Source organism: Lepidochelys olivacea (genome assembly GCF_965140295.1).
Source record: "Lepidochelys olivacea isolate rLepOli2 genome assembly, chromosome: 10".
NCBI lineage: Eukaryota > Metazoa > Chordata > Testudines > Cheloniidae > Lepidochelys > Lepidochelys olivacea.
The window spans coordinates 32852642-32863815 of NC_140420.1; the positions used below are offsets into that span (position 1 = coordinate 32852642).

General features: G+C 60.1%; 1 protein-coding gene across 3 annotated transcripts; it reads left to right on the forward strand.

The window, feature by feature from the left end:
• Positions 1-837: 837 nt before the first annotated feature.
• On the forward strand, positions 838-10367 carry LOC311526937 (forkhead box protein J1-B-like). 3 transcript variants are annotated; one of them, XM_084640410.1, is made up of 3 exons: positions 838-964; positions 3701-4245; positions 6903-10367. In XM_084640410.1, exons 2-3 carry the CDS (start codon positions 3730-3732, stop codon positions 7674-7676), a joined length of 1290 nt encoding a protein of 429 aa, XP_084496536.1. In that variant the 5' UTR covers positions 838-964; positions 3701-3729; the 3' UTR covers positions 7677-10367. The 3 variants fall into 3 exon arrangements, with proteins under 3 accessions (XP_084496536.1, XP_084496537.1, XP_084496535.1); XM_084640411.1 differs by lacking the exon at positions 838-964 and adding an exon at positions 1983-2085; XM_084640409.1 differs by lacking the exon at positions 838-964 and having other exon boundaries at positions 3513-4245.
• The last annotated feature ends 807 nt before the right edge of the window (positions 10368-11174 follow it).

Here is an 11174-nt window from a genome sequence, read left to right on the forward strand (position 1 = left end):
TGCAACACATTTGGGACAGGATATACACCCTCTGTCATCCCCCATGCTTGGAGCTGTGCCTGTGGTCTCCATGGCCCCTGCTCTGGCCAGTATGGGATGCTGCATGCTGGGATTTGCAGGCTCTGTGAGCTGCAATATGCATTGCAGCTGGCATTGCTCTATAGACCTTTCTGGGTCTCCTCTGAAGGGCTGATTTTCAGAGGTCCTGAGGCTTTGGAAGCTGCAGGTGGTTGAACGTCTCTTATCCCCCAGCTCTCACACTACTTCTTCGCCCTCCCACACAAGCTGGACTCATCCTTGCCACTGGCCAAGGACCTATGTGGAAGACGCTTTCCCCTCTTCCTTAGTTTCACAGGCAGCCAGCTCTGGAGATTTCAGCATGGGCCTCCCAACAATTGGTGTTTTTCTTAAAGTCTGGGTTCCTGGAGTTAGGTGATGATGTGAGACTCAGCTTGCATTTTAAAATCCATTCCTAGCCCTGGTGGTTGCGGAGAAAAGCTGGAAAACGTGACCCCCCAAAGGCTCAGAGACCAGAAGACCAACGGAGAGAAGCCAGATTTAGGATTTCTGAAAATCTCCTGAGGTTTAAGCCAATCTCATGGTCTGGAGGCCCACCTTGTGCTCTTGCTCCTGGCCCCTCAACTCAAGGCACTTTTCTTTGCCCAGAATGAGAATTTATAGAGGCTCCCTAACTGCTGAGCGGGCTGGGAGCCTCCCTCCGGGCCTCATTGGCCAGAAGGCACAAGGGACTCCACACGCCATCAGCCAATGAGACACCCAGGATCGGTTTAAAGCCCCCCCTCACCCCCCGCGCCCTACAAAAGGCGATACGGGCGCCCCCAGCATCTCCCTGCCAGGCCAGCCGGGCGGGTGGGGCGGTAGCAGGAGGCGCGGAGTGTCTCTCTACCGGTCCAGACAGGTGCCCCCTGGGGCCGCCGCCCCCAGCCCGCACCTCTCTGCAAAGGTAAGAGCTCCGCTCTCCCTGGCAAGCGCCCGGCTCTGGCTTCACACCCGCCCGCCCCGTTCCAGGCTTAGCCCCGCAGCTCGACACGAGGTTTGGCAAGTTTGAGGAAGAGACGTCTCCTTTGATACCCCCGCCCCGCTCGGGCGCTGCTCCAAGAGGCTGCTGTTCCCAGCACCCGGGCTGCGAGGCACGCAACGAGCGCATCCGCTGGGTCCGGGCGGACGTGCGGGCGTCGGGTTTGGATCTGGATCTCGTCTGAACGTGGCTCCTTTCCTGATCTGCCCCCAAAGGAAAAGCGGGGTGGGGAGAGCAGGTCCCGGACGGGGTTGGCCTCGCAAAGCTGGCTCTGTCTGGAGGCCGCTGGAGCTGTGGGTCCGATCGGATCCGCACGCACCCGCGCCTCTAGCCTGGTTGCATAACCAGCGTCGTGTTCATTTTGTGGGTGGGGGCAGAGGGGGGCCTCTCAGACCTTAGGGCCTGTGTCGGCCTTCATCCCCTGCCGGGGGATGGAACGGGAAGATTGCCTTCGGCAGAGGGTCTGGGGCTTGGCCGGGATCTCCTGTGTTCCAGTCCCAGCTCTGCCTGGCCTGGAGACACTAGCTCCGTGCCTCGGTTTCCCTGTCTGTAACAGGCTAAGCTTGACGTTGCCCTGCCTCCCAGGTGGCAGTAACCGGCCTCTCAGGAAGCCTGCTGTGGGTCCAGCTGTGTCTGGCATAGAGTAGAACACCCCTCTTGTAGATGCCCCAGGTTGGCCCTGCCTGGCTGCCATGAGGTTTACTCAGGAGCCACTGAGTGAGAGGGGACTTTCTGAGCTGCCCCATCCTGCTGCTGCTCGGGCCCTCCTGGCAGCTAGCGATGGGTCTGGCTCTCCAGGCTCTCTGCCACGCATGTGGCTGCTGGTCCATTCTCAAGCTGCTAGCGCCTGGGGCCACCCCGAGCCGCCCTCCCCGGTGGCATTGTGTTCCCTGTCGGCTATGCAGCGCCCCCGGTCTGTCGGCGCACGACCTTAATGAGCGTCATCGTGAGCCCTTCGGTGGCAGCACCTGGCCACCTGCGGTAACAGGAGAACTCCTCCCTGGAGGCCGCCTCAGCACTTTTGTTTTCCACACTGCACGTCCCAGGTGAGCAGGGCAGAGCCAGGTGCCAGTGTAACTCATCTCGTCGCAGGTGGCAACTGCTCGGCCTTTGTCTCCCTGCCGGCTGCACAGCTCCATCCCTCGCCTGGGGAGCAGGGGATTCAAAGCCTGGGCACTACCCTCACTCCGTGCAAAAGGGGACTGTACATTTGAGGGTGCATTTTCCAAGGGTCAGAACCAGCTGATTCTTTGCCCTTCTCCTTGGCGCTCCCTGAGCAGGTCCCTGTGCTGCCTCAGTTTCCTGTGTGTAAATGCAGATGGTAACACAGGGTTGGAAGGTGCTTTGAGGTCCCTGCTGGAAGGTGTCAAAGATATGCCTGTTCTATTATGCTGGAGCCTCCTCCAGCAAGGTCTGACTGAGGTCTTCCTGGAGACCTAATAATGAGCTGGGGGTGGGGGGTTCAGGGCCAGACTGTATTTACATGAACACAGCCACTCTTCTAGGTGCGAGCAGACAGAGCTATGTTGCCCAAGTTATCAGTTCTGGCTGGCACTGGAGTACAAATCACTTTAATGCTGAATACAGGGCTCATGAAATGTTATCCTTTATTGTACCAGTGAAGGGCACCAGGACTGTGCATAGCCTGGCCTGATTGAGGTGGGGCTCACCCTCAACTGAACTGAACTCGCTAAGCAGGGGGTTTGGATGCCCTCTGCCAGCAGAGGTGGGGAGGATTTTGTGCCTGTAGGTGTTGACTCTGCCTAAGGGTTACAGGCAACATCTGACCTGCCCCACTCCACTGTTTAAACACAGAACTGATCAGCTCTAGCTGTTCACTTAAAATGAAAGATTCCCAGTGGAGCTTGAATTTCCTGCTAATCAGGTCTTAGTGTTGACCGGGTGGTTTCTGCAGAAGAGACTGTCCAGCCTGCAGCAGTGAGGTTCCCTACCTGAGAGCTGAAATCACTGAGTACCAGGGGAGAGGCCAGGGGCAGCAGATGAATACAACAGCAGGGAAGACGTTGCTTGAAGTTTCTTTCTGTGAACGCTGGGTCTCTGCTGACCAAGGACAGCAGCTGTGAGTGGGGTGTGGTGGAGGGGGTGGTGTGTTACAGGGGCATTTGTTGGTTGGACTTGCACACCGCCAGTTGAGAAGCGGAGGCCAAGGGGACTGCCTGTACTCCGGGGCGGGAGTTTTGCTCATGGGCAGACATGTTCGAATCACGGTTGTGGTGGTTTCCCCTTTGACTACATTTTCTCCACTACGCACAGACTCTACTTGCGAGTGGGGTGCTGTTGCCTCTTAGAGGCACCAGGGGAGGGGAGTGTTTAGTTTTCCCTGATTACTGGGTGGGGGCTTGAGCCAGTTCTGTGTTGCATTGTTAAGAGGGACCCCTGGATGTTGAAAACCTGGTCCTGGTTGCTGCCAACTCCCTGGGAGTGTAGCCCTTCTGCCAGGTGGAAAGATCCACATCCTCAGGGCTGTGCTGGTCCCAGCAGCTCCTTCAAACCCCAGCCCTAGCTGTCCACTCCCTGCAGCCTGGGTCTCTCCTCCCTCCACCCACAGATGTCCTCCCCGGCGGTGTGTCTCACAAGGAGCTGTGCAGGGCATGGGAGAGGGCTGGCCTATGGCTGACGTGCCTCTGTTCTGCCCCGCAGTAAGAGTGGAGGGAGCCTATCCGCGGAGGATGCCCATCCTTGCCTCACCTGACATCGCTGCCCGGTTCAAGGAGAAGTGGCTGCTGCTGCACCCTGAGGACCGGGACAATGTGGGTGGGGCTGTGACCTTGGACGACAGCCTCACCAGCCTGCAGTGGCTCCAAGACTTTTCCATTGTCACTGCTGATCCGGAGAGACCACCTGTCCCCAGCCACCCTCTCCACCAGCCTCCCCAGCAGCTCTTCCAAGGGTCTGAGGCCCCGGCCAGCCCACCAGCAGGAGACACTGCGGCCAAGGGGATGCCCCCGCGCCTCGGCAAGCCCACCTCCACTGCCACCTCCCCTAGCACCAGCTACCTTCCCGGCCTCGGCGCGGCAGTGACTGATTACAAGAGCAACCCTGGGGTGAAGCCCCCTTACTCCTACGCCACCCTCATCTGCATGGCTCTGCGGGCCAGCAAGCAGGCCAAGGTCACCTTGTCAGCCATCTACAGCTGGATCACGGAGAACTTCTGCTACTACCGGCATGCTGAGCCCAGCTGGCAGGTGAGTCGGTGGCTTGAATAATTAACAGCCCTGTTGAGGCAATGGACAATGGAGGCCTCCGTCTGTCACCAGGAGGACCGGGGCTCCACAGGTGGATAAATGAGCTGCGGCATTTGATTCCTTCTGCCTCGGTCACCCCCCATTGAGGCTGCATGTGCCGAGAGGTGGGGGTGGGGAGCGCAGGGCACTGTTTCTCTTTCTCTGTTGCTTCTTGGAAGACCCCAGCAAACGCTGTGTTTAGCTGTGTGGCTGCTCCTTCACCAGGTGTCTTCTGGAGTGGGGAATACTGGAAAGGTGGCTTATCCACCCTTATTTCCATGTGGCCTTTCACTCTACAGGTGGTAGAGAGAGTGTCTGCTTGGGACTGAAATGCAGCCACCTCTGGGGCGGGTCACGGCTGTGGGAGAGCTCCCAGCAAACCTACCGAGCGGTCTCCTCTCTCAGTGGGTCAGCTCTGCCCACTCGTCATGGTGGCCATGCAAATCGCTTCCCCACCTCCGCTGTGCGGAGAGGAGCTTGCTGGGATTTCAGAGGGATAAGTGACAGGACTCGGGGGGGGGGGGGAGGTGGGCCTCCAAGAGCCAATGTCTCTGGGTTCATCAAAAGCCCCTCTCTATAAAGAGCGGGGGATGAACACACCAGGCTTGTTTGTCTAGACCCAGGGCTGCTAATGGGGCCACCTGAGCTCTGGCAGGGAGGGCTCTGGGCCAGGGGGGTCCCAGGAGGCATCGGCAGGTCTCTGACCATGCTGACAAGTGAGCAAGAGGCAGATTTGACCCCAGGCATGTTGTTCCTGCTCCTGGGAGCTGGACATGGACAGCGTAATGCTTCCGGGCAGCCCTGCACCCATGCTCACCATGCTACCCGCCCCAAGTGTTTTGACACCATCGCTCCGGTCCCAAAGACTCGTGAGACTGGCTGAAAAAGCCTGTGATTCTAACACAGGAAACAGTGGGTGTCTTTTCTCGTCGGGGTGTGGAAGCTGCTGGGGGGGGGCGGGGAGAAGCTGGAAAACATGGTCCCAACACGCATTCTTCTTAGACCAAACTGAGGTCCCCATTAGCAACACACCAAGGCCGTGTGCACCTGCTGGGCAGCGTCAGGGCAGGCTGAACTAAGCAGGGCTAATCCGCGGGGCTGCTGCCAGACCCCCTGGTGGCTGCAGCTTAATTCCAGCCCAGCCATCCCCAGCTCCAAGGGGGAGCCCAGCCCATGCAGCCACACTGCCTTCCCTGAACAGTCCTGGCTCCACGTGGCCCCTTCCTCGGGCCTTCCTGCTGTGGGCAGCGGGTGCTGCTCTGCCCAGCCGGCTCTCTGGGGGCAGGGCAAAGACCCTCCGAAAGACACAGGACTAGTCCATGGTGTCTAAGCCCACACGGGCTCTTTGCTGGTCCCTGCCTTGCTGGGATGCCTGGGAGTGTCTCAGGAGAGGAGCTGGGTGGGGTGAGTGTATGGGGGGGTGTGACACCTGCCCAGCATGTCCAAAAGAGCCCTTGCTGCCCAGATGGCACGTTCAGCCCAGCACTGCCCCCACAGGCTGCACCTTACCTTGCTCGTGGTCTTCTTATAAGCCTCAGGCTCAGAAAGGTGCCAGGAGCAGCTCTGGGGAGGAGCATCTCCCTGGCCGCAGCCCATACACCCTTTGCTCCTGAGCCCAGCTGCAGGGGAGAGGGGTCCAGCGTCTGTGGCCCATTCAGCTGGACAGGGCTGTGTGTGACGTGAGCAGTTGGTTTCGGACCTGCCTGTGCTTTTTATAACGGTTGCTGCATAGCCCTGGGGGTTGGGGGTGGTTTGCTGCATCGGGAGCAAGGGCAGCCTCAAGTGGACAGGCTCTTCTCTGCACTTGGTCCAGAGCTGCTTGTCGGGGGGCAGGGAAGGGCCCTGGATCTGTATCTGGAGGCTGAGGGACGGCCCTGACTCGTGGAGGATGCTTGAGCTCCAGCACAGCCTCTGCAGGGCTGCCCCCAGAGCAGAGGGGCTTGGTGTTAAGGACCCATTGAGATGCATGGGGCATTTTCCTGTCTCTGAGAGCACCGGCGTCAGGCTCTCAGCAGACTCAGGCAGGTGCCCCGCGTTGGTCGCCCTCCGGTCACGTTTCTTCTCAGCCAGGAGGGCCAGAAAGGGACATTGTTAAGACTGAAAGTGGAGATTCTGCTCCGCACGTGACTGAGGCCTTCTCTTGGCCTGTAGTGCCTGAATTTCCTGGCCCCCAACCCCAAACGCTCACATGGTGAGTCACACATGGGGCCTGCAGAGGAACATACATCTGTACCATGGAGCCTGGATATTGGCAATGGGCAAAGCTGGCAATCCTGCAGGGCTATGGGGCCACCCCACGCACATTAGTGGAACATGGAGAGGTGAACAGACTGGCTAGATTGGGTAAAAGGTGCGAATGGTTGGGACTGGGAGTCAGGAGGCCTGGTTCTGATCCAGTTTCCTTCCCAGGTAAGTCACTTAGGCCCAGATCCTCAAAGATCTTTAGGTGCCGAACTCCATGGTCCTTAAAGCCCACTGCCTCGGTTTCCCCAGCTGTCCAATGGGGCGAGTGCTATGCACTCTCTAGGTGCTGGGAGGACTCAGCACGTCCAGGTACTGCTGGCCCTGCTTTGCCACCGTGTCCTTCATGGGCCTGTTCCTCCTTCTCTTGGCTGCAGAACTCCATCCGGCACAACCTGTCCTTGAACAAATGCTTCCGGAAGGTGCCGCGGCAGAAGGACGAGCCAGGCAAGGGGGGCTTCTGGGAGATCGACCCGCAGTATGCCGATATGTTCGTCAACGGTGTGTTCAAGCGGAGACGGCCCCTGGCCGCGCCCTACAGCCCGCCACAGCAGCACCCCACCGTGCCCGTCCCAGAGGCTGGGTGCAGCCTTTTGTCCCCCATGCCCCACCTGGGGGACAGGCAGCCAGGGCACACCCCTCACCAGGCTGCCCACGGCCCTCTGCACCAGCATGGCCAATGCTGCCCCCTGCTGGATGCCCCCAGCCCCCTGCCGAAGCGCGCCTGCCTGGCAGCCAGAACTGCCTCGTCCCCTCTGCTGCCCTCTAGTGGCGGAGACGCAGAGGCCCTGCGGGGAGATTTTGACTGGGCCGATGCCTTTGACGACGTCTTCCAGGGAAATGGCAGCAATTTTGAGGACCTGGATATTAACGCAGCGCTCAGCTCGCTGGCTACAGAGGTGGACCTTGCCATGCAAGGCAGCTGCATACCCCCTGCTGGCAAGTGGGGCGCTCTGGCTACCAATCACCCGAGCCCAGGGGCTTCCCACGGGGAGGATTTCACCCCCTTTGCCGACGCCCCCCAGCACCCCTGGGAGGAGGCGAGGGGGGAGGCACTCGGCAACCCCTGGGGCTTTGAGCAGGGTTTCAACTTCTGTGACAGCTTCCTCAGCGAGACGCAGCCCTGGGACAAAGTCGATGCCTTCATGTGATCCCCCTCTCTCTTCTGGGGCAGGGCCCCAGGAGCCCGTGGGCTGCAGTGCCCAGCCCCCCAGCTGATCGCTCTTCTCTGACTGCCCCTCACTCAGCTGAGCTGGATCCAGGCCCTGGCAGGTTGCTGAGGTGCAACCATTCCCCTGCGGGGAGCGCTGGGCCCCTGCCTGTCTCCTATCCCATGGCGTGAAGGCATGCCAAGCCCATAGAGCACTTGGGAGTGCAGGAGGGACAAGGCCCTGTCTCTCTGCTGTCCCCAAATGCCAGCACCTGTAGCTTCCTGAGCCCTCATGCAGGGGTTGCATGGGGACTCGTCCCCCCACTCCCACCCCAGCAAACTGTAGTGCCCCAGAGCGGCGACTTGGCCGTGCAGTGACCCTTGCAGGGCAAGCCGGATCCTGGCCCTAAGCCACAGGAGGCTCTGTGCCCCATTGTGGCCCCCAGGTTGCAGGGGGGGCCAAGGCAGCAGCAGCTGTGGGGCAGGACCACAGGGGAGGCGCCTGAGGAAGCTGTAGGGGAAGGGAAGGGGTGGGCAGGAGACTCGCAGGGAACTGCCATGAATGGCGTCGTGCCCAAAACACACCAGGATGGCCCAGGACAGGAGGGAAGAGCTAGCACCAGAGTTGTGTAGCCTGCCCCAGGAACACCGCTGTGGGTGACCCGCTTCTTGGGCTGGGAGGGGCCTCTGCTGGGATTGCCCTAGCCTAGGAGGGAGCAGCTGTGCCATGGCGTGAGTCCCACTGCCAGGACTTGGGTATTTGGCAAGTGGCCTGGAGACCCAGCCGCTCCTCCTGCTGGGAGCTGCTGATGTCCAGCCAGGGATGGGGGTGAGCTGGCAGTGAAATTCCCTCCTGCAGTCGCCCGTTGCAGTAGCTGAGCCTTGAGCTGCAGGTCTACCAGGCAAACCAAAGGAGCCTCCCCTGGCTGCATGGCTCCACGCCAGTGCTGGCCACTTTCCACCCCTGAGGGAAGCACCTGGCTCTGCAGCAGGGCCCTAGCCAGCTTCACTGCTCCTAGGCCTCATCTGGGTTGGCGGTTAGGCATGGCAGCCTCCCCTCCCCCTCAGGGTGAAGATGGCAGAGGTCACCCTGCCTCAGGAGTGGGCAGTGCTACCCTTTGGAGCAGGGAGCCAGCGAGAGGCAGAGGCAAATGGGCCAGCTGGGTCCTGTTCCCGCCTCTGACATTATCCTGCACTGTGAGCTTGGGCAAGCGCAGCTTGGTGCCTCAGTTTCCCCACCTGTGAAATGAGGAAAATGATGAGCCGGGGGTTGAGCAATGAGCACCCCCAGCACGCTGGAAAGTTTATGCCTGTAGCTCCAGCCCTGCAGTCCTATACAAGGAACTGCATATTAACTTCTGAAGAGCCGCACATGGCTCTGGAGCCATACGTTGGCCACCCCTGGGTTAACCGACCCTAACCTTTAGCCCCCAGCCCCATGGGCCAGCCAGCCAGAGCAGCCCCAGCCGCAGAGGGCCCAGCCCCTCTCCCCTTTATTGGTTAACCATTTAAATGACCTAATTGTAATAGTTTAAATGGTTAACTTTTAAAATGGATATTTACATCCCTAATTAAGAGGGAACAGAGGCAGGGTGTGAGAGTGAGAAAGTGTGTGTGTGGCTGTGAGTCCCCTACAGCCATTCAACGGGCAGCCCAGCTTTGCCAGGCCAGGCTGCAGGCGTTCTTGGAGATTTCACAGAAGACAAAGCACAAAATCTCAATGGATCTATGGACGCTTCTCAAACCGAGCCCGTCGGAGCCGTGCCCGGGCACCCAGACGGCAAAGGAGCCAGGCTGAAGCACATCCTTGTAGCCTTTGGCCTGAAATCCCTGGGCTTGCGATGGCCCTGCAACCTGGCTGAATTTGTAAACACGCCCATGCACATTCATGCGTGTCAGGAGAGTCCGGCTGAACGTTTCCCACTTCCACCCACATCCTCCCACCCCCCGCCCTGCCTGGGCCGTGGACACGCACTGTCATGCAAACGCTCCATGCGTGTCGCTACGGTCACAGTGACGACTCACCCTACACCAGCGCTCAGTGCACCTGTGCCGAAGCGGCATTGACCGGGCAGCCCCTGTTCCCTGGATGACGCGCTGCTGACAATGGGTTCTTTCCCTGCCGGCGTCTGAGCGTGCAGCGAACGAGCCTGCCCACCTGGCACGGCGCTGAGGCTCCTGGGAGAAGCCACATGCTGAAGACTCTGTCTTGTGCAGCTTTTTGTGTTTAATTCCCTTGGGTTTTTGTTTGTTGTTTTTATTGTAAAAGACAAAAAGAATAAAAATGGACCCCTCCTACAGCATAGCGTTCAGTTCCAGCGTTCACGGCCCATTGCATGGGCTGGGATCGTGCCCAGCTGCCCCCCAGCACACAGTGGCACGGCTCCTAATGCCAGGCTGAGAACACACCAGCCCATCGGTGTGCCAGGCAGTTCTCACCCCTGACGGAGGGGCGGGGTGGGTGGCAGGGCAGCCGAGGTGAGCGAGCCCCGTGTGGCGAGCAGGGCTGACGCCAGCTGGGCCAGCTCATATGGGCATTGCTGCATCCAGGGGTGCAAACCTCCAGCGCAGGGTTCCCTGGTCCAGATGTGAACGCGCCAGGGGCCTCTGTGTCCCAAGGCTGCCAGGCCTCACCCTGCTTGAACCATCTGGGCAGCAATCTGGTGCTCAGCACCTCCAGCCAGGTGGAGTCCAGCCCCTCTGCCCCTCCCACCTCATGGAGAGCTTCAGGTCATTCCCCCTTCACTGCTCCCCAGCCCCACCTCCCTCTCTGAGCCTCACCCCACCCCCACCAGCCAGAGCCCTGGCACCGGCTCACCTTGCCCAAGGCAGGCTTCGCCAGGTGGCTGCTGACCCCCATGATCCTCCATTCCCACCCTATTCTGTGTGCTGAGCACTGGGCTGGACCCTTTAAGTGGAGCTGAACGGCTGCCTCCCACGCAGTGGCATGGAAAGGCAGGGGCCTCCTTGGGGTCTGGCCCTTTTATCCATCTCAGCTCACCCCGCAGGCTGAGGGACACCACGCAGAGAGACTGCCCCTGGGCTGTGGGAGATGGCGCCATTGCTCTGGGTGTCACACTGAAATTTGGCTGGGGCTGTCCTCTGCCCAGCGGGCACTGCCCTTGGAGCTGCAGTCGCACCCGTGCCCGCTGCGCGCTCTGCCAGTCTCCCCCAGCCTGGCAGCAATGCCATGGGAATCAGGACAGAGGCAAAACCCCATTTTGTCCCCACCCCTCCCCACGCCCTATGGTACTGTTCAGCCTAACCAGTTTAGCCAACAGCTCACTGACCCCACAAACCAAAGCCAAAGCGCCTTGCAGCCCAGGCCCCTTGACCCCGCATAGCCCCAGTGGGCACGGCCTTTTGAAGCCGGGAGCTGTAAATTGACGCAGGAGGATGAATGGCATGAGCTGGAACTGGCTCCGAGTCCCTCCCAGGGCAGCTAGCGGGATCCCCAAGCAGTGGGGCTGGCTCAGCTGGCTGGAGCTAGGAACAATGG

Bases quoted from the DNA above. Each gene is read 5' to 3' on its own strand.
- LOC311526937 (XM_084640409.1), top strand. From the start codon at position 3,652: ATGGGAGAGGGCTGGCCTATGGCTGACGTGCCTCTGTTCTGCCCCGCA. The intron at 4,246-6,902 runs GTGAGTCGGTGG...TCTTGGCTGCAG, and splicing joins ATGCTGAGCCCAGCTGGCAG to AACTCCATCCGGCACAACCT.